At 46.5% G+C, this 23,021-nt stretch overlaps 1 protein-coding gene across 1 annotated transcript; it reads right to left on the bottom strand.

Moving 5' to 3' along the window:
• Window positions 1-8,533: 8,533 nt before the first annotated feature.
• Window positions 8,534-19,146, bottom strand: slco1e1 (solute carrier organic anion transporter family, member 1E1). The gene is made up of 16 exons (XM_071332916.1): window positions 18,940-19,146; window positions 16,816-16,936; window positions 16,030-16,180; window positions 15,498-15,639; window positions 15,055-15,187; window positions 14,368-14,495; window positions 13,764-13,910; window positions 13,412-13,510; window positions 12,989-13,222; window positions 12,539-12,703; window positions 11,863-12,058; window positions 11,413-11,575; window positions 9,970-10,154; window positions 9,793-9,857; window positions 9,585-9,702; window positions 8,534-9,456 (listed from the first exon to the last, which is right to left on the bottom strand). The coding sequence occupies exons 3-16, from the start codon at window positions 16,129-16,131 to the stop codon at window positions 8,892-8,894; spliced, it is 2,442 nt and encodes an 813-aa protein (XP_071189017.1). The 5' UTR covers window positions 16,132-16,180; window positions 16,816-16,936; window positions 18,940-19,146; the 3' UTR covers window positions 8,534-8,891.
• Between the last annotated feature and the right edge of the window lie 3,875 nt (window positions 19,147-23,021).

Genomic DNA, 23,021 nt, shown 5'->3' with positions numbered 1-23,021 from the left:
AACGAGTGGGAGGTGGAGAGACAACGATGACAGAGCAAAGAGAGAAAATACTTGTATTGTGTAATTGAATGAGTCTATCAAAAGTTGGGATGAGCTAACAATATGGCGTTCATATTTAGTGCTTGATACAAGAACTGAGGAAAGAGACAGGCATGCAAACATGAAAAAGGACACCAAGCACATTCTGAATGTCTCATGCAACAATTAGTCTTTGGGCCAGAAAAAGATGTGTGAGGCTCTTTTTGATCAAATATTTTGACAGACATGACACATTAGCTCTGGGCTGTCACCAAGTGGTGACTAATGTTCATTACAGTAATAGTTGTAATCATCATCATAATAATAATGGAAATACAGGAAAAAAAGAGAGGAAAACAACACCAACTCCTTAAAACAACAGTTGTTGAGACAAATAACCTTTAACCTAGCACATGGTTATTGTTAAAAGTAGTGCTGCACTAGACTTGCTTCCTCTTAATCAGCAAGATGACAAGGCCCAGTAGCATGTAGGCACATGCATCCAGAGCCAGCACCACACCTAAGAGTGAAAGAGAGAGACTCCATTTGGGCTGATCTGTGACCCACTAGCCAGCCTGGTCTCATAGACTAGACGTAGGCATAGTAAATGTAAATCCGGGGACCAGGACACTACGATTTCCAATTACATGTTACGTTTTGGTATGGTTACACAAGACAGATGGTTACTTAAGGCAAAAACAAAAGTAAGGTGCTTGGTCGGGGTGGATGGGTTGGCATATAACGTCTAGCAACCCAAACGTTGCGAGTTCGAATCTCATCACGGCATTTTAGCTACCTAGCAACTTTTAAAGGAACTTTTAGCTAATTTTGCAACTACTTAGCATGTTAGCTACCACTTACCCTAACCCTACCCTTTTAGGTAACCCTTCCCCTAACCTTAACCCTTTAACCTAACTCCTAAACTTAACCCTAACCTCAAGCCTAAACCCCTAGCCTAGCTTAGGGTAGCCAGCTAGCTAATGTTAGCCACCGAGCTAGAATTTATCAAGTTTTGCAAATTTGTAACATTGTATGTTTTGCAAATTCGTAACATACAGTATAATATTAATTGTAATTCGTAACATATTATACGAAATGGTTGATGGACATGCACAAATTAATACATACCATACAAAACATAACATACCATACTAAATGGAGTGTCTCTGATATACATACAGAATAATACGAAATGCTCTGAGACCAGGGTGCGCTAACACCTCCCCTGGTAAGAGGGGAATAAAGTAACCTCAGAGTTACATACAAGGATACTTTATTGACACACACAGATGAAATGGACATGGAAAGGTAGTCGTTCTGTAATGGTGTCACGATGTGCGCAACTGGTTGAAGGTAAGTTAGGTGCAGGCTAGCAGAGATGGGTGATAACAGGCGCACTTTATTCATGCCCAAGGAAAACAGCGATAAAAGTAAAGTACACAAACGGTACAATAAACAAAACACACGGGTCAAACACATACCCGGCGCAAACCAGCCTGATGCGAACCACACGTAACAAACAAACATTTCCACACACAGACATGGGGGGAACAGAGGGTAATATACATTTAGTCAGATGAGGGAATGTGAACCAGGTGTGCGGAAAACCAAGACAAAAAAAATGAAAAATGAAAGGTAGAGCGGCGATGGCTAGAAGACCGGTGACGTCGACCGCCGAACGCCGCCCAAACAAGGAGAGGGACCGACTTCGGCGGAAGTCGTGACAGTACCCCCCCCGCCCCCCTTGACGCGCGGCTCCAGCAGCGCGCCGACACCGGCCTCGGGGACGACCCGGAGTACGCCGGGGCCCCCTCGATGTCCAAAGGGGGCGGAGTAACCTCCCGCACCTCAGACTCCTGGAGCGGGCCAGCCACCACCGGCATGAGGAGAGACACATGGAACGAGAGGTTAATACGGTAATCGGGTGGAAGCTGTAACCAGTAACTAACCTCGTTCAGTCTCCTCAGGACTTTAAATGGCCCCACAAACCGCGGACCCAGCTTCCGGCAGGGCAGGCGGAGGGGCAGGTTCCGGGTCGAGAGCCAGACCCGGTCACCCGGTGCGAACACCGGAGCCTCACTGCGGTGACGGTCTGCGCTGGCCCTCTGGCGCAGCACGGCCCGCTGGAGGTGAACATAGGCGGCGTCCCAGGTCTCCTCCGCGTGCCTGAACCAGTCGTCCACTGCAGGAGCCTCGGTCTGACTCTGATGCCAAGGCGCCAGAACCGGCTGGTACCCCAGTACACACTGGAAGGGGGAGAGGTTAGTGGAGGAGTGGCGGAGTGAGTTTTGGGCCATCTCTGCCCAGGGGATGAACGCCGCCCACTTCCCCGGCCGGTCCTGGCAAAATGACCGCAGAAACCTACCCACATCCTTGTTTACTCTCTCCACCTGCCCATTACTCTCTGGGTGAAAACCTGAGGTGAGGCTGACCGAGACCCCCAGATGTTCCATGAACGCCCTCCATATCCTGGACGTGAACTGGGGACCCTGATCAGAGACTATGTCCTCAGGCACCCGTAGTGCCGTAAGATGTGAGTGAACAGGGCCTCCGCAGTCTGTAGGGCCGTAGGGAGACCGGGCAAAGGGAGGAGAAGGCAGGACTTAGAAAACCGATCCACAACGACCAGGATCGTGGTGTTGCCCTGTGAGGGAGGAAGATCCGTCAGGAAGTCCACCGACAGGTGCGACCACCGCCGTTGTGGAACGGGTAGAGGTTGTAACTTCCCTCTGGGCAGGTGCCTGGGAGCCTTGCACTGGGCGCACACCGAGCAGGAGGAAACATAAACCCTCACGTCCTTGGCCAAGGTGGACCACCAGTACTTCCTACTAAGACAGCGCACTGTCCGACCGATGCCAGGATGACCAGAGGAGGGTGACGTGTGGGCCCTATAGATCAACCGGTTGTGGACAGCAGACGGAACGTACAGACGCCCAGCGTCCTCGCCGCCCGGATGTACTCCAGATTGCGGTGGTCAGTCCAGATGAGAAAACGGTGTCTCACCCCCTCAAGCCAATGTCTCCACGTCTTCAGAGCCTTGACAACAGCTAACAGCTCCCGGTCCCCCACATCATAGTTTTGCTCGGAGCTTCGGTGGCGTACCCGAGCGCTGAGAGAGCACGGCTCCTATCCCAGCCTCGGACGCGCCCACCTCCACTATGAACGCCAAAGAGGGATCCGGATGAGCCAGCACGGGAGCCGAGGTAAACAGAGCCCTCAGATGACCAAAAGCCCTGTCCGCCTCAGCCGACCACTGCAGTCACACCGGTCCCCCCTTCAGCAGTGAGGTAATGGGAGCTGCTACCTGACCAAAGCCCTGTATTAACCTCCGGTAGTAGTTGGCAAACCCTAGGAACCGCTGCACTTCCTTTACCGTGGTGGGAGTCGGCCAATTACGCACGGCTGAAATGCGGTCACTCTCCATCTCCACCCCTGACGTGGAAATGCGGTACCCTAGGAAGGAGATGGACTGTTGGAAGAACAGACATTTCTCAGCCTTGACATACAGGTCATGCTTCAACAGTCGACCAAGCACCCTGCGCGCAGGGACACATGCTCGGCGCGTGTAGAGGAGTATATCAGAATGTCGTCGATATACACCACTACACCCTGCCCGTGCAGGTCTCGGAAAATCTCGTCAACAAAGGCCTGGAAGACTGATGGAGCATTCATCAACCCGTACGGCATGACGAGGTACTCATAGTGCCCTGAGGTGGTACTAAATGCCGTCTTCCACTCATCCCCCTCCCGGATACGCATCAGGTTGTAAGCGCTCCTGAGATCCAATTTTGTGAAGAATCGAGCCCTGTGCATTGACTCGATCGCACTGGCGATGAGAGGCAGCGGGTAGCTGTACCTCACCGTGATCTGATTGATACTCCGATAGTCAATACACCGACGCAGACCTCCATTCTTCTTCTTCACAAAAAGAAACTCGAGGAGGCAGGTGAAGTGGAGGGCCAAATGTATCCCTGCCCCAGCGATTCGGCGACATATGTTTCCATAGCCGCCGTCTCCTCCTGTGACAGAGGATACACGTGACTCCTGGGAAGTGATGCGTCTACCAGGAGATTTATCGCACAATCCCCCCGTCGATGGGGTGGTAATTGAGTCGCCTTCTTCTTACAGAAGGCGAGAGCCAAATCGGCATATTCTGAGGGGGTGCGCACGGTGGAGACCTGGTCTGGACTTTCCACCGTAGTCGCACCGATAGAAACCCCTACACACCTCCCTGAGCACTTTCGTGACCACCCCTTGAGAGCCCTCTGTTGCCACGAAATAGTGGGGTCATGACAGGCCAACCAGGGTAGGCCCAGCACCACAGGAAACGCAGGAGAATCAATAAGGAAGAGACTGATTATCTCCTTGTGACCCTCCTGCGTAACCATGTCTAGTGGAGCGGTGGCCTCCCTAATCAGCCCTGACCCTAATGGTCAACTATCTAGGGCATGCACAGGGAAGGGCATATCCACAGGAACAAGGGGGATCCCTAAACTATGGGCAAATGAACGGTCAATAAATTCCCAGCTGCTCCTGAAACTACGAGCACCTTATGCTGGGAATGCGGGGAAAACTCAGGAAATGTAATAAACACATACATGTGAGCAACAGGGAGCTCTGGGTGAGCCTGGTGCCGACTCACCTGGGGTGACACGATAGTGCCCTGCCTGCTGCCTCAACTCCCTGAGGAACACCCCCCAAGCACCGACCAGCAGTGTGCCCTCTGCGGCCACAGATGGTGCAGGGAATGGCCCCTCTCCGGTCGCCCTAAGCGCAGCACCTCCCAGCTCCATGGGCGTCGGAGCGGAGGTGCTGGGGGATGGAACTGACAGGCCCCGATCCGGACGTCCGCGGGTAGCCAGCAGGTTGTCCAGCCAGATGGACAGGTCCACCAGCTGGTCCAACGTGAGGGTGGTGTCTCGGCAGGCCAACTCCCGATGGACGTCCTCGCGCAGACTGCACCGGTAGTGATCGATCAGGGCCCTGTCGTTCTATCCCGAGCTGGCAGCCAGGGTCCGGAAGTCCAAAGCGAAATCCTGCGTGCTCCTCGTCCCCTGCCTCTGGTGGAATAGACGTTCTCCGGGTGAACTCTGCGTAATGGTCCAACGCCGCGTCTCCTTCACTACATACGACATTGGCCCACTCCAGGGCTTTGCCTGAGAGGCAGGAGACGAGGGCGGACAGGCTCTCACGTCCCGAAGGAGCCGGGTGGATGGTCGCCAGGTAGAGTTCCAGCTGGAGTAGGAACCCCTGGCCTCCGGCAGCCGTCCCATCATACTCCCTCGGGAGCGCGAGCCGAATCCCACTGGGACTGGGTGAAGGAGGGGTGGACAGTGGGGCCTGCTGTAGTGGGGTTGGTGGAGGCGCTGGACGACCTCCTCCTCTCTCCCAACGATCCATCGCCTGCAGCCTGCGATCCATGACGGTGCCCAGACGTTGCAACATGGTCGCGTGCTGCTGGACGCGCTCCTCTATCGCCACAGGGATGGCGTCTGCTCCGGCTGACTCCATTCGGTGGTGAGTGATTCTGTAATATTGCCTGTGTGTAGCTGGTGTAGAGGAGTCAGGCGCAGGACAGCAGATGTGAGTAATAAACGTAATTTACTCAAATATTCACAAATACACAACGCAAATATGCGAGCCCACAATAACGGACCGTATTACAAAACAAAACAATCACTCACAAACAAACATGGGGTAACAGAGGGTTAAATAATGAACAAGTAATTGGGGGAATGAAACCAGGTGTGTAAGACAAGGACAAAACAAATGGAAAATGAAAAGTGGATCGGCGATGGCTAGAATGCCGGTGACGTTGACCGCCGAACGCCGCCCGAACAAGGAGAGGGACCGACTTCGGCGGAAGTCGTGACAATAGTGCTGCATTTCTTCCCCATCTGACCATGAATAGGGGTGGGAGCATTCCGGATGGTCCCATTAAGGTAATCTTAGGAGATATTGATTTTTAGCATACTGTAAATGCCTGTGCATAATGTGCCTAATAAAGCATAATTATTTTCATTCTCTTCAAAGGAATTCTGTAGAAGCAGCCTTTATTTTCAGACTCTGCAGGCCTTCTGGGAGGCAACATATTATAATAAACAGGTAAGATTCATCCCACAAAAACAGGAACAACAAAAAAAAAAGAGATAGATTTCATCCCAAAACAAGTTTTATTTCAAGACAGTTTAGAGAAGGTGGTCATAAGAGTTCTAAATATCACTTGCAAATTGTGAGGCATGAGCAGTTGTGAAATGTTGTGAGAGGCCCTTCTGAAAGCACATTATATGTTATTTCGTGGCACGGTCTCACACCTTACCTCATCTTGCAGAAGAAGCTCATGGTTCACTATCTGTTGCTCCTGAGTCAAGGCCAGGTCCCGCCCCATGTCACCACGGAGCACATGAGCGACAGGCTGGTGTCTCAGGGCAAAAAATCCCTTAGGGAGAGGTGAGTACCACATCAGCACTCACCCTCAGTGCCAAAATAAACAACAGAAAAATAGGAAGCCAGGAAAGTTGAATTGCTCTGTGTTTTATTTAAAGGGCGTGGAAGGAAACCCTGGAGGAGGGGAATGACCTTGCTCGGCTGGTAAGAGAATGAGAGTTAGAGACATACTACAAGTCAGTGAGCTATTTTCTAGCCTTTCAACAACTAGTTGTTACAGCAGAATAGATCTGTTGTGAAATTACACTAATGGGACTTCCTGTTTCCTACGGCAGGCCTGGGAAGTAAACACTTGCCTAAAAATTATGGATTTAGAGCACGAGGCTTTCTGCAAGCTCCACCGCTCCATGCACCCCACCTCTCCAGCTGACATGTGTTCCATGTACTGCCCTGCAAACGGCTTGCTCCATTCATCTACACATCTGGAGCTATGCAGAAAAAGACTAGGGCAGTGTTCTCTGTGCACATTGCACGTCGTTTAGCTTTGTCTTCTCCTTTTTGTTGACTTCCGCGATCCTAAGGTCCACAGCATCGCGGAGAGAGCTGTGAGGAGCATTCCGTGCGAGCTGTCCAATGAGCCTGGTATCAACCTGCTCAGCCCATCACAGGTGGTGTTGGAGGTGGTGCCCAGGCTCCTCCTGGCGCTGTAGCTTCAGCCAGAGGAAGGCCATTCAGAGCACCCTATCCTCCTAAGCTGGATGGCCATGTGCACAGCGGCGGCCAGAGGGGAGAAGCTCTCCACCATGTTGAAGGCCCCTTCCTCTCAAATCCCTTTCTCCCGGGCTGCTGCTTTTGACTCTGTGCGGTCGATCCTCGGGAGAATTAGTCAGTCCTTCTCCACTCACTGCCTTTTTTAATGAGCTCTGTCTGTGCCTTTGTGGCGGACGAGGTGCAGAGCTGCTTCCAGCCCACTGCAGCCACCCTACCAGTCCCCCTGTCCTCGCGGTGGACGTCTCCGCCACACTACCAGTCCCCCTGTCCTCGCGGTGGACGTCTCCGCCACACTACCAGCTGACATCCAAGCAGGTGAGTAGCACTGATAGAGAGCACTCTGTCAGATGCCTGTCAGGATTGTTGTTGTCACCCCTAACACAGAGGCAGACCAGGCTTCTTCCCACCTGGAGGTTGTGGACATTCCCCCTAAAACAGAGGCATACCCAGCTTCTTCCCACCTGGAGGTTGTGGACATCACCCCTAACACAGAGGCAGCACCCCTAACACAGAGGCAGAGCCCATCTCTTCCCTCTTGGAGGTTGTGGACGTCACACCTGAAGAAAAGACTCTGACGATGGTTGTCTTCGCCACTCTGCCTAACACAGAGGCAGAACACGTCTCTTCCTACCTGGAGGTTGTTGTAATCCCCCCTAACACAGAGGCAGACACGGCTTGTTCGCACCTAAAGGTTGTGGACATTGCCCCTAACACAGAGGCAGACCTGGCTTCTTCCTACCTGGAGGTTGTGGACATCACCCCTAACACAGAGGCAGCACCCCTAACACAGAGGCAGAGCCCATCTCTTCCCTCTTGGAGGTTGTGGACGTCACACCTGAAGAAAAGACTCTGACGATGGTTGTCTTCGCCACTCTGCCAGCTGACATCCAAGCAGGTGAGTAACACTTATATAGAGCACTCTGACAGGTGCCGTTTGTCATGACATCTTGGTAGAACCTTTCAACTGGCCAGAGTTTAGAACCTACAGTTTACATTTGAATACATTCTGTCCCTATTTTTTCACTTTCTGTTGCTGTGGTCACCCCGGATGTCATCAAGGATGTGACCCTGGATTTTCCATGCAGAGCGAGGAAAGGGACACTCCGGCGATGTTTTTGCAGGCTTTGGAGGGCAGTGTGCTGCTGCTCCTGCCACAAGGAAGAGGAGGAACAATATGAATTATTCATCAGACTTTCAGAAATGGAATTGATCCATAGACCATTAAATTATTTGCACTATAATTGGCTTCAATTCTGCTTTTCTTCTGTTTACTACTTCATTCATTTCAGAAAATGTCTATAAACTTTCACTTTGCAAGTGTGGAGTAGGTTGTGTAAATAAGTGGGAAACATCCCAATTGCAATTTTAATGCTTTTAATAATTTACTTATTACATTTTTATTTATTACAGTATTATTTGACCAAAAAATGGAGGGCGCTCAACCAACGTTGAGTTGAGGTGCAACCCAAAACTTTAATCAAAATGCATTGTTTTATTCAAGCAAGGTTAACGTTTCGGCCTAGTCTATGACGATATGCAAGATGTGTTTGCCCAGTAAAAGGGAGTCCCAGACTCACCCTGCTTCTTGAGGGTTGCAGACAGTGAAAAAGTATAATTTTAAGTAAATGGCACATTTCAATTCTTGAGTACAAATCTTTAATGAACATGAATTTAAATACAATTGACTTGAGGATCAGAGCAGGCAGGCTGACTGGCTAGCCCTGAAGGCCCTCTGCCTCTACCTCTGTGTGGTTCATCTCAGCCAAGAGGTTGTGTGGGTTGTCTTTCTCTCTGTGGGTGTGAATCACTATGACCTCTCCCTCCGCCTGCTCGTTGGCCTGATCAGAAGGCTTCTCTTCTTCCTTGCTCACAGGAGCAGAAGGGATGGCATCTGGAGTAACCTCCTCCTCTCTTCTATAGAACACCTCTTCCACCTCCTCTTTCTGGCTGCGAGTTTGACTGAGGTCACTCGTTCTCTCATCCTGGGTGTTGGATAGTTCCTCCTCTGTGTCTTTTTGAGTTTGAGGGGAGTTATCCTGTTCCGGCTCTCCCTCTCTTTCTCCCTCTTTAGGGGTGTGCACCTCAATTTCTTTCGGTGTGTTGAGGGGTTCAGTGGTTTTGGGGGGAGTCTGAAGTTCGATCTCTAGCGATGAATGTGGGGGCTGTCCCGTGGTGGTGTCCCCCTCCCTCCTAAACTGTATCCTCAGCAGGACAATGACTGCGATGATGAAAAAGTAGGAGGAGCCACTGAGACATGTGATGAGGCCAAGGAAGATCACCCTGCAAGGACGGGGATAGGACACATCACAACACTGCTGCTCATTCATATTCAAACACACCTCAGAGTATGCACACACACATGGACGCACGCACACATTGGCGCGAGCCCACACACACAATTAACTTACCTGTACATATCAGAGTCATACATTCGACAGGCACCTCTGCCCCCGCATTTCTTGATCCCCCACCTCAAACATGTTGAGTCAATCAAAGCCCCAAAGTACACTGGTGCTGGAATACCCCCTACAAAGAGATCAGAGTTCAGTATGCTGTATTAAGGACCTCTATGATATCAAGGGGTCTTTACAAACAACAGATAAAATTGAGACTTACCTAGGGTTCTCATCACCAAAGTTTGGATACCTAACGCCAGGGATTTTAGCTCGGGCTTGATGCACCTACAAACACACATCACACATCACATACACAGACTAACACAGTCTTGTGGCAGCAGGTGTCCCAGGTTCCAACCCTGGTTGGTCACACAAGTATTGGAACATGGCGACTGACCGTATGATGACCATGTATCCAGGCGTGGTCCCAAGGGAGTTGATAAAGGAGCTGAGTACCGATACAGCCATGTAGGAAGTGAAGCTGCGGCTGCACTCTCTGCTGTGAGGACACTGGCCTAATATTACTGACGTACTGCCCTCTGGTGCAGAGGAGGACAACACACAGCTGCAGTTGTGGAATACCTTGTAGAACAACAACAAATACAGTAGTTATAGTTTCTCTGTTATTGTCTATAATCTCTCTCTCTATATATATAGTATATAGCTGTTTCTTTCACTATTTTGTAACCTATTTTTTATCTTTACAGTTTGCTGATCATTTTAGATTAGATGATGACTGACGTTGTACTCTTATTGCAATTAAGAGAGTGCACATATCACATACTTTTCTACTATTTCACAGTGTCAACATTGTTCAGTGGCGATAAGAGCACACACTGTCAATTATTTACACCTTGTAGTTCAAACAATAGACACAACATGGCTGTGAACCAAAGGAGGCAACTGAGGGGAGGATGGCTCATAATAATGTCTTGAACGGAGCGAATGGAATGGAATTCTGTTCCAGCCATTACCAGGAGCCCGTCCTCCTCAATTAAGGTGCCACCAACCTCCTGTGCTGTAGACTCACCTAACCCATGTCTAAGGGTTAGGGTTATCCTGAGGGACTTCCACTGCTCTGATCTGGTAAAGTATTTGCTCTTTGACACGACTGTCAAAGCCACAGGAGTCTACAGCCGAGTCTCAGGGCAGTAGGGCCTAGTATGTAATGATGTAATACCATGTTTACCCCATATCCTGTGTTTGTGTTGATGTCATATTGGACAACTACCAGACAGAACCTTCTCTACATGGGAATTGAATACCATCTTTTTTTCCATACATCAAAATAATACTTGATTGCCAATCAGCAATTACTTACTTAGTCCTCTTCGTCCCGGGTGGGAGATAAGGCCCAAGGTAATTGTTGAAAATATTTTTTTTCAATGCCAATGAGTTACACTGAGTGTACAAAACATTAAACATGCTCTTTCCATAACATAGACTGACCAGGTGAATCCAGGTGAAAGCTATAATCCTTTATGGATGTCATTCAATCCACTTCAATCAGCGTAGATGAAGAGGAGACAGGTTGAAAAAATGGATTGTAAGCCTTGAGACAATCGAGACATGGAATACATATGTGTTCCATTCAGGGGGTGAATGGGCAAGACAACATATTTAAGTGCCTTTCAACGGGGTATGGTCGTAGGTGCCATGGGCACCAGTTTTTGTCAAGAACTGACACACTGCTGGGTTTTTTACACTCAACAGTTTCCCGTGTGCATCAAGACAAAGGACATACAGCCAACTTGACCCAACTGTGGGAAGCATTGGAGTCAACATGGGCCAGCATCCCTGTGAAGGTTTTGTACACTCGGTACATTAATAGTATTTGTACCGTGCTCTTGCCGTATCCTGTAGAGCTGGAGCAGCCTGCGAGGCAGGGGGAGGTGTACGTGATGCCGTTGTCTGAACACACAGGGTCCCACTCCCCAGCCAAGCAGGAGCAGTCTCTGTTACACTCTGACCACAGGTTGCCGTTGTACACCACACCAGGGGTCCTGGGGGAAAGAGAAAATGGCTGCCAATCATAATGATGTTTAAATAATTGTTGCTGAACTATCAATGACATAGGCACAGTGAAAAAACAGCCAGGGATCCTGGCTCAGTAACAACCATACTGTATATTCCCACAAGAGGGAGCCCCGGCACAAGCCCATGTGTGTTTTGGTCTCACTCCCTCATTTTCCACTGATCAAAGCTTTTTTTGTTTTTATATAAATGAATGAACTCAATGATTGAATGAAGGAATCAACCCACCAACCAACCAATCAGATGTCATATTTACCCATTGTAGGACACGGTCAGCCCAGCCACCTGAACGTTGTCACACTTAGTGCCAAACTGCAGAAGGAGGAGGAGGTAGGCCATGAAGGAGGTGACGAAAGACAGCTGGGCTCCAGACACAACGCCAAGCTTATACCTCTTCATCAGTAGACCGCCCAGGAATATCCCCACGGCAACCACAGGCAGGTTCAATACACCTGGAAAAGTAATACTCACACATCTATAGTGTTACCAGAAAAAGATATATACTGCATCTAAAGATGCATTAGATCACCAGTGTACTGGAGTTTCATTTCTACTCAGTTTCAACAAACCTACAGGGGACAAGAGAGAACATTTTTTATTTATTTAATGCCATTCAACATCAATGCTGACAGGAGGGAACATTTCAGTTGGAGCATGTCCAGGTTTCTATGGCTTTGTTTAGACAGGCAGCCCAATTCAGATCTGTCAATTCAGATCTTTTTTTGAGTAATTGGTCTTTTGACCAATCAGATCAAATCTGAAAAAGAGCTGATGGGAAAATATCTGATGTGACTGGTCAAAAGACCAATTAGTGGAAAAAATATCATAATTTGGGCTGCCTGTCTAAACGCAGCCCTTGTCTCTCTGTCTCTGACCCAAACCTCTTATAAAGACGGTAGCTGATTGAGAAACATGTAGCTACAGTATCTAACCAATGAGGAAGTTGGCTCTGGCTGCTGATTGGCCAAACTGCTGTTCCATGTACTTGGCTTTGAACGTGAGCAGGCCAATGAAGGAGTTGAACTTCAGGAGGCTGCCACACAGAAGCAGAAAGTACGCTGGTGTGCTCAGCAGCTTTTTCAGTGACGGTATGAAACCTGAAGATATACGAGAAAAACATACAACACAGTTACTTTTTCTGGTTTGGGTTATGTGAATGCTTTGAGTCTTTATTATTTACAGTTAGAGGGCTCTGTATATAATGTATGGTTCCTGTATTGGAATATAAATGTCCATCATAGAAAATAGGCACAGGATTCTACTTCCTGGACATCATAAATAGTGCCAGGCATTTTTCTTGTTCACATGACCTGAGTGACTGAGAAAAACTTTGGGCTCTATTCATAAGCTATCTGAAAATCGCCAATGAAAGTCTTGACTACCTTTTGCAATTTCAGCCAGCGTCATGGACTGACGTGAGGTGGCGTCGCTGTTCTCTGTCCCATCCTGAGTAGGGGTGCTAGGAGGCAGCTTGCTCTCCTCTCCCTGCTTTGGCAGCGAGCGGGGCAGAAACCAGAAGGGGATGCCTGACAGGAGCATGATGACAGAGGAGACCAGGAAACCCAGCCACCAGGCCCCCACCCAGCGGGCATCCTTGGGAGTGATGGTCACAGTCTCTGGAAGATGTGAGACATCTCTATCATAAGGACTGATACACATACTATACTGAGAATACAAATAACATAAACGGAATTATTTGAGTATTTTCGAGTGGTTTTGAATTCATTTGGATCCAAAATTAATATACATTGCTTAGTAGAAAGGACCCTAAACACAATAATGTGTACAGTATGTGATTCTCTTACTCAGATCGACATATCCAATGTCTACATAGAGACTGGCACACAACGACCCCAGCAGGAAACCAAACATGGGACCTAGCAGTGTGATGGTCTGTAGACATGCTGTCAATCATAAAACACACAGTTAGGCCTACAGCCTGATCTACTCAGTTACTGTACATATTTACAATAAATGACACACATTCATTGTACGGTTAACACATACACACACACACACACACACACACACACACACACACACACACACACACACACACACACACACACACACACACACACACACACACACACACACACACACACACACACACACACACACACACAATGGCTTCCGCTGCGAGTGGAATTAACTCACCAATGTAAAAAGCAGAGTTTTCAGCTTTAGCGAAGTCGTCGATGTAGGAGATGCCTAGTGGGGTGACGGGGGTCTCTCCTATCCCCCTCAGAGCGTTCCCCAGAAACACATAGATCCACATGTGGGAGCTGGAGTCCCTCACACAGTCTACAGAGGGAATCACACACAGGTGCACAGTAGAACTCCTCTATCAGGGACGACGTATGTACAACTTGTACGCTGCACCATGGTTCCCTATGAAGCCAATAGGCATCTGTAGGGCCTGCAGAAATAGTATTGTTTTATTTTATTTATTTTATTTTACCGTTATTTTACCAGGTAAGTTGACTGAGAACACGTTCTCATTTGCAGCAACGACCTGGGGAATAGTTACAGGGGAGAGGAGGGGGATGAATAAGCCAATTGTAAACTGGGGATTATTAGGTGACCGTGATGGTTGAGGGCCAGATTGGGAATTTAGCCAGGACACCGGGGTTAACACCCCTACTGTAAGTAAAGTCTCATGCTAGTTCAGCCTTTGACAAGTCAGGCCAAGCGAGACTACTGCAGGAAGGTACAATTATAGTGGTAGAGACAGGTGAAGATGTTTCTCTGCGATTGGTACCTGTGTTGATGTCCGAAGATGTCTCCCTCTGGATCTCAGGGATGTCTGTCTGCTTTAGAAGGTCCAGACATGGAGTTATACTGACACTGTCATTCATTGAGCCTCGGATGACTGTGTCAAATGTGTAGCTGTAGAAGAGACAGACCAGTTAGTTGTCATGTCATGTTCTGCAGGCCTTATGATGAGCAAGGACTCAAGTTTAAGTGTAACAATGACATGATTCGTTGAGATGAGACGCTGATCAACAACCAATCTTTCGTGGACAGATCTACGTAAACACAACTGCTTGTGTAGAATCTGTCAGGAAGGAATGGGATGCGTAGGCTAACGAGCGGCAGTAGTTTCTGTGTTTTTTTTGTTACTGGTTATTTTGTGTGTTAGCAGATTTCGATTTCCGAAAGGGGAGGGGACATTTGGCCCATGGACTTGCTCGTAACTTGTAAAGAGAGAAGGTGGAGCTCCTCATTCCGATTACGCTCCTTCTTATAGCATCTCTTAATCCCATCTGTTAACGTGTGTAGCCCCATAACATAATCAAGCAGCTGACCAATTACGCAAGACTTTAGTTCTAAGTTAACCGAGATGAATCAGCGACTGCATACGTTTCTTTATTTCTAAAGTGAAACTATCATCCGTATTGGAGTATCTCTACAAGTATAAGTTTAACCAGTATTTCAATTGTTTTACCGTCCCATGAAGAAGTGTGGTAGGCCTGTGAGGAATGATCCTACGGCCATGAGGAAACAGCCCACAGCGATGAGCCTGGGCCGGTGCAGCTTTGCCCCAAAATGGCTGACCACAGCCAGGAACAGCAGGTTACCTGCAAGAAACCACAACACTACAGTAGCCTGGAAACGCAAATTTAAGCTCTGTTTAAAAAAATACTAAACATAACAGAACAGTTTGGGTTCCAGACTACCACAACATAGCAGCACATAAAACAATGTTAGGGGTTTGGTAGAGTTATGGACGAACTGCCAGTTAATCAATTAATAGGAACAACTACAAAACGGAACAGTATTGAGAGCAGACTGATTGAATCACAACAAAAATGGACCACACTGTAGTCTGTAGCGAATATCTAGTTTCTCTACATGAATTCTCAAGCAACTCAATGTTATTGTTGATACCCATCTCAAAGCTGCCGTCTATGAGTCCGATGAGAGAGCTGGACAGGTCAAAGCGTCTCTCTATCTGAGTGATGGCACTCTTCATGTAGGTCCCTGACAGAGCCTTGGAGAAGTAGGCGAATGACAGGGCCACGATGAACAGCTGACAAACACAAGGGAGAGAACATTAGTGTGTGTTTATCCATGTGTATGTGCTTGCCAATGGTTGTTTGTCAACGTGTGTGTGTGTGTGTGTGTGTGTGTGTGTGTGTGTGTGTGTGTGTGTGTGTGTGTGTGTGTGTGTGTGTGTGTGTGTGTGTGTGTGTGTGTGTGTGTGTGTGTGTGTGTGTGTGTGTGTGTGTGTGTGTGTGTGTGTGTGTGTGTGTGTCTGTCTGTGTGTGCATGCTTATGTGCGTGCCAATGTGTACTCGCGGGAACGACGTGAGTGCATATGTTTCGCACATCTGTCTGTGTGTGTGTGCATGCGTGGATGCGTGTGCAGACAGAGTGCATGCACATTCATTTGTGTGCATTTTAAAGCATTATTAAGCACCTTGAGTGTAGAACAGCAGGGGCGTTTGGTGGCCTGCTTGTCAGAAACACACAGTTCCTGTTGGCTGGTCAGCTTCCCTTTGTCCTCGGCTGGATCACCCATTCTATCCAGTCAGATACAGGACAGCACACTGCCTCTCAGCTTGCTCACCCTTATGCAAAAAAACACATGAATTTCACACGTGAACACGTGAAGTGTTCCAAAAACATGTTTTCATGATCACGTGATCTTATGTGAAGTTAATGTGATAATGTGATAATGTAAAGCAACATGTGATTACACGAAACTACACATGTGAAAATGTGATCACTTGAAGTGTTCCAAAACATTTTTGTTTTCACATGATTTCACATAAAATGTCACATTTGAAATCATGTGACTTTCAACAAGTGAAATAATGTGGTTTTTCTGTAAGGGCAGGAATATAGCATGCATTTTGATGTTATGTTTGATGTTACATGATCTTGAAAAGGCAATGTTCTTTGAGGTTCTTCCATGTTCCTTTCCATTTATTTTCCATTTTACTTTCCCTCAGTCGTTTTCACTTTCCTTGCCAAACAAGCTATGTGTCAGTCAAGACTTATTCAGAGCCAACATGAATTGAAAGCAGCTTTCAATTGATTTTAAACCATTCAACAAATAGTTTTATAAAGGTAGAGTAGACCCAACTAAACACTCTTGATTCTTTAGACACACATTGAGAGCCTACACGACCGTAATTAGCCCCAAACGGAGCATGGTAGCCTATTAATATGAGTAAGAAAATACTGACTTAATAACTCTTACCTCTGGAGTATGAGAATCCAAAAGTGGCTATTCACAAACACCTCGGCACAGTTACTGTCAGGTACTGGAAATCAAATCCATGTTCTGAGATGACGAAGATGATTCTGGCTTCATTTGAATGCTAGTAACAATAGGAAACACAGGCCAACACAATGCAAATATGTACATGAGTTAGATGGTGGAAGCAGGGAGCATAGCTGGACAAAGGCACTGGCATTTTTTCTGTTTTCTGATAATCCCCCCCAGATTTAGCCTGGCTAATTCTTTCTCCCCTCCCAAATTCTCAGCACTCCAACCTGAAGTCTGAAGTAATAGCAGAGTCAGAATCAATCAAGTACCACCAAAACACACACATACAGTGGGGAGAACAAGTATTTGATACACTGCCGATTTTGCAGGTTTTCCTACTTACAAAGCATGTAGAGGTCTGTAATTTTTATCATAGGTACACTTCAACTATGAGAGACGGAATCTAAAACAAAAATCCAGAAAATCACATTGTATGATTTTTAAGTAATTAATTTGCATTTTATTGCATGACATAAGTATTTGATACATCAGAAAAGCAGTACTTAATATTTGGTACAGAAACCTTTGTTTGCAATTACAGAGATCATACGTTTCCTGTAGTTCTTGACTAGGTTTGCACACACTGCAGCAGGGATTTTGGCCCACTCCTCCCTACAGATCTTCTCCAGATCCTTCAGGTTTCGGGGCTGTCGCTGGGCAATACGGAGTTTCAGCTCCCTCCAAAGATTTTCTATTGGGTTCAGGTCTGGAGACTGGCTAGGCCACTCCAGGACCTTGAGATGCTTCTTACGGAGCCACTCCTTAGTTGCCATGGCTGTGTGCTTCGTGTCGTTGTCATGCTGGAAGACCCAGCCACGACCCATCTTCAATGCTCTTACTGAGGGAAGGAGGTTGTTGGCCAAGATCTCGCGATACATGGCCCCATCCATCCTCCCCTCAATACGGTGCAGTCGTCCTGTCCCCTTTGCAGAAAAGCATCCCCAAAGAATGATGTTTCCACCTCCATGCTTCACGGTTGGGATGGTGTTCTTGGGGTTGTACTCATACTTCTTCTTCCTCCAAACACGGCGAGTGGAGTTAGACCAAAAAGCTCTATTTTTGTCTCATCAGACCACATGACCTTCTCCCATTCCTCCTCTGGATCATCCAGATGGTCATTGGCAAACTTCAGACAGGCCTGGACATGCACTGGCTTAAGCAGGGGGACCTTGCGTGCGCTGCAGGATTTTAATCCATGACGGCGTAGTGTGTTACTAATGGTTTTCTTTGAGACTGTGGTCCCAGCTCTCTTCAGGTCATTGACCAGGTCCTGCCGTGTAGTTCTGGGCTGATCCCTCACCTTCCTCATGATCATTGATGCCCCACGAGGTGAAATCTTGCATGGAGCCCCAGACCGAGGGTGATTGACCGTCATCTTGAACTTCTTCCATTTTCTAATAATTGCGCCAACAGTTGTTTCCTTCTCACCAAGCTGCTTGCCTATTGTCCTGTAGCCCATCCCAGCCTTGTGCAGGTCTACAATTTTATCCCTGATGTCCTTACACAGCTCTCTGGTCTTGGCCATTGTGGAGAGGTTGGAATCTGTTTGATTGAGTGTGTGGACAGGTGTCTTTCATACAGGTAACGAGTTCAAACAGGTGCAGTTAATACAGGTAATGAGTGGAGAACAGGAGGGCTTCTTAAAGAAAAACTAACAGGTCTGTGAGAGCCGGAATTCTTACTGGTTGGTAGGTGATCAAATACTTATGTCATGCAATAAAATGCAAATTAATTATTTAAAAATCATACAATGTGATTTTCTGGATTTTTGTTTTAGATTCCGTCTCTCACAGTTGAAGTGTACCTATGATAAAAATTACAGACCTCTACATGCTTTGTAAGTAGGAAAACCTGCAAAATCGGCAGTGTATCAAATACTTGTTCTCCCCACTGTACATGCGTGTACACACACACACACACACACACACACACACACACACACACACACACACACACACACACACACACACACACACACACACACACACACACACACACACACACACACACACACACACACACACACAGAACCTGACTGGATAAATGTTAAAGTACCTGACCTGAGTTGGGGCTCCTCTCTCCTCCTGTGTATCCCAGACAAACAGCTGAGTCTCCCGCCTCTTTCCCTCCTTGTCTCTGGTGGCAGACCTTTCCCCTCCTACTCTCTGCCCCCTGAGCCTGAGCCCCTATTCTATGAGCGGGTGGCAGTGGAGGTACTGAGGACCGACCTAACAAAAGGCCTGGCACATTTCTATTCCACACACAAGCCTAGATAGAAACAAGTGGAGAGAGTGTGGAGAGAGAGAGAGAGAGAGAGAGAGAGAGAGAGAGAGAGAGAGAGAGAGAGAGAGAGAGAGAGAGAGAGAGAGAGAGAGAGAGAGAGAGACAAATCAACTTAGTTAACTCTTGAGAGGCTGCACAGCATCTCCCTTTTTCACACAGCCTGCTTTCCTCAAAACCAACCTTTCTGGATGCCAAACATCAAGCACCCCTAAGGGTCCTTGGGGGCACCTGTGAGTGCAGGTTGCAGGTTTTGTACACCACAAAAACCTCAGCTGCACTTGTTAAGCATTTAATCTGTCGAAGAGGACTACAAGAAGGCAACATTGCCGGTTACAAAACCAGCTCGGCCAAATGTGTCCCAATGGGTGGACCCAGCTGGGTCTGAGTCAGGGGAATGTGTTATTAGCATGTTTAACCCGCATGCATGTGGTGCAGGCAGACAGGTCGCCCTGAAAGCAGCTTTGCCCCAACAGGAGTTTAAGGGATTAACAGTTAAGAACCTGACACATTCCTGGGCACCAACCAAGGGAAAGTGCCCTTTGTGTTGACACCTTACTATTGCTTCACGCTTTTGTCAACTGGCATGGCAGAGACAAATTTGTACGTCTAACTTCCATACTGTAGGTAATAGAAGCGCCAGCGGGTGATGTTAGGAAGGTACTGCAGCTTAAGATATATATTGAACATACAGGTTTAACACTTTGGTGGATTTGGAGTTGTTTGCACTACAACGCATGTGTAGACTCAAGGTCTAGTTGACCTTCATTCCTTTCCTTTCGCTGTACTGTTCAGCAGAATACCAGTGCAAAGAAGATGTTATACTACTTTCTGTAGACAGTGTAGCCTTCTGGTGATATTGGTTACTGCTTATTTTCACCAGTTGTTGAAGACCTATCAACGGTTGAGATTTGTTATGGGATTTTTATGAATAATGACTAAATGATGTATACATTTAACGTAGAACTATAACTAAAACGACCCTGTCATTGTATGATTGTATGACATTTATTAGAATCATACATCTATAAATCGGATGTGTGTAGTTTTAGTCAGAATTAGGACAAGGACTTTTTGTTCCTTGTTAGTATGTAAGCAGGGTGCAAGTGTGAGACAATGTATGAGATAAGAGGAGCTTATCTACTACTGTGTTCCTTTCAGGATATTCTGTCCCCACCCAGGGAGGGGAGAGACCTTGGGCTTGTAGTAGATTGTATAACAGGTGGCAGACAATGTATGAGAAGAAGACTTGTGAACTATATTCTCATTGTTTCTGAGAGGAGGAGGGACATTTATGACGAAATGTGAGGTATATAGACCAATGTACAGGAAATGATAGGCAGAACGTTCCCGTAAATAAACATTTGACTATTGTAGACTGGGCCTCTGTCTGTTTTTATTTCTATCAGTATTTATACACTTGTTTAATGACCGATTTACAAATCATTGGAAATCATTGAAAATGACAAGAATATGCAAGTTTAACAACGGCACAACAAAATATCACCATTACAGTATATACATGTCCTAATCACTGGCTACAGTACTGTATATACAGCCTTCTCAATATTGACAAGAATTATTGATATAAATTCACAAGATCGCTTAAAAACAGGGCTTTACAAGGTAAAAAATAGTACAACCAACAACATTCCATCGCCATTAATATGTTCTTGAACTAATATTCTTCAATTGCAAAAGATAGATTACAACATTTAGAACAAAGATAAAATTGAGGGTAAACTAAGTTTACCAATAGAACTAACAACCAGGTTTAGTGGAATTATGAAATAGTATGAATTTATTTATCGACATTTAAATCTCAATGAAAACATGTCATTTTTACCAGTAACTGTGAGCTTGTTTTCTTTAGCAACTGTGGTGTAAACGGGATAAAAGCTTCTGCCCTGTACATTATCTGGAACTAATAAACTCGGGCAGTACCAAGTCGTCCATTATTTCCAAATAATGTACAACGTTTCAGCGTTTATCCCTTACATGTACGTGTGTATGTAAATGTATAGATGTCTCTCTGGGTCTATCCGCCCTTTCCTTGCTGTGTTTGGTCCTCTCCTTTCTGCCCCAGTCTCTTTCTGGTGCAAGCTGCAGCCACCTTATGACAAACTTCTCCGTCTCTCCATCTGTAGCCTTGGATGTGAAAGTGTTTCTCTTGACACCACCTTTGAATAACAGAAATAAAGAGCAAAATAAGTAGTTACAACAATTAGTCAGATATTGACACCACAGACAAATCCTAGGAATGACACTCCAGACCTCAAACGCGAAGCACATGAACACAACACAATAACCACAGAGGTTTTCAATTTCAACACTCAGTCAAACAGATCAAGAGATGTAAATATGTTCCTGTTGTAGCGCCACCGTGTGGTCAATTTGAAAGCTTGCATATGTGGAGTCTTGACAGGGTTTGGAACATGTGTACAAAGTTTAGTTGCGATACAAATATCCGTGTCTGATTTATACGCATTTATGTGCCAGACTACGCCCACATTAATGTTTTTGGTCAGTTGTTTGAAATACTAGTCTGGAAAATATTGCGTTGAAAGACATTTGTCCATAGATGCCATAGATTCACCCAGATTGGCGGGCCCCAAAGGCCTCGGATCAATTTCCTGGATTTTTTTATTTTATTTTTTAAACTTTTATTTAACTATGCAAGTCAGGTAAGAACACATTCTTATTTACAATGATGACCTACCCCGGCCAAACCCAGACGATGCTGGGCCAATTGTGCGCTGCCCTATGGGACTCCCAATCATGGCCAGATGTGATACAACCTGAAATCAAACCAGGGACTGTAGTGACACCTCTTGCACTGGGATGCAGTGCCTTAGACCACTGCGCCACTCGGGAGCCCAGATGCAAGGTCTGGCCATCCATTATATAAAAATTCCAGTTAACCATGTTTTGAGGCTATAAGGTGTTTGTTTTCAGTTAAACAGGTCTATGTTTGGTTCTGATGGGGATGAACAGTTAAACTAAGCTCAACAAGCATTTATAACTTATTTTCTTCAAGAATCAATGGCTATACAGTGCCTAATGGAAGTCAACACACCCGTGAACAGTTTTTACATTTGAGATTGAATCCTTTACTGTCCAGCCACACCAGCTCAGGCTCAGGGGGTGCATCGCCAGCCTTCAGATTCACATTTTGAGAATTTGGTGCACGGTGGTAGGTGGAGACAGGCCATCAGAGAGACTGCGGGTGGAGAGACAGAGTCTGCTGGTAGGGAGACAAACAAGAAGACATCTATTGTAGAGCACATTACTTTACATGGGGTTCAAGTGAGGAATGGGTTGAACTGGAAACACTCATCATTCAACCTATAGAATGCTGTTTTACATTGTACTTATAGTTATTATTAGTGGAACGTTAAAATGTATTGTAAACCAGAATGGATGGACTGTAATGGTTGTTAAACAAGTAATACGTTATTATGAGTTGTGTCACACATACATTTCTGGCTGTGAACAGTCTGAGTATTTGGTGCATGGTGGTGAAAGGTGGAGACAGTCGGTCAGACAGGAAGACAAACAAGAAGACATGTATTGTCGAGCACACTGCTTTACATGGGGTTTAAGTGAGGAATGGGAACGGAGAAACTTTGACAACAACCATGACCAGTCCAGCAATGAAGCTAGCTACAATGTCACAAAGTAATTAGCGACTGCGGCGAAATACACTACTACAAATAGAATAGCTACAATTACCTTCAGTTGAAGTCGGAAGTTTACATACACCTTAGCCAAATACATTTAAACTCCGTTTTTCACAATTCCTGACATTTAATCCTAGTAAAAAATCCCTGTCTTAGGTCAGTTAGGATCACCACTTT

This window comes from Salvelinus alpinus, chromosome 11 (assembly GCF_045679555.1).
Source record: "Salvelinus alpinus chromosome 11, SLU_Salpinus.1, whole genome shotgun sequence".
NCBI lineage: Eukaryota > Metazoa > Chordata > Actinopteri > Salmoniformes > Salmonidae > Salvelinus > Salvelinus alpinus.
Note: the sequence above shows the minus strand (reverse complement) of the source record. Positions and strands in the feature narration are given on the sequence as shown.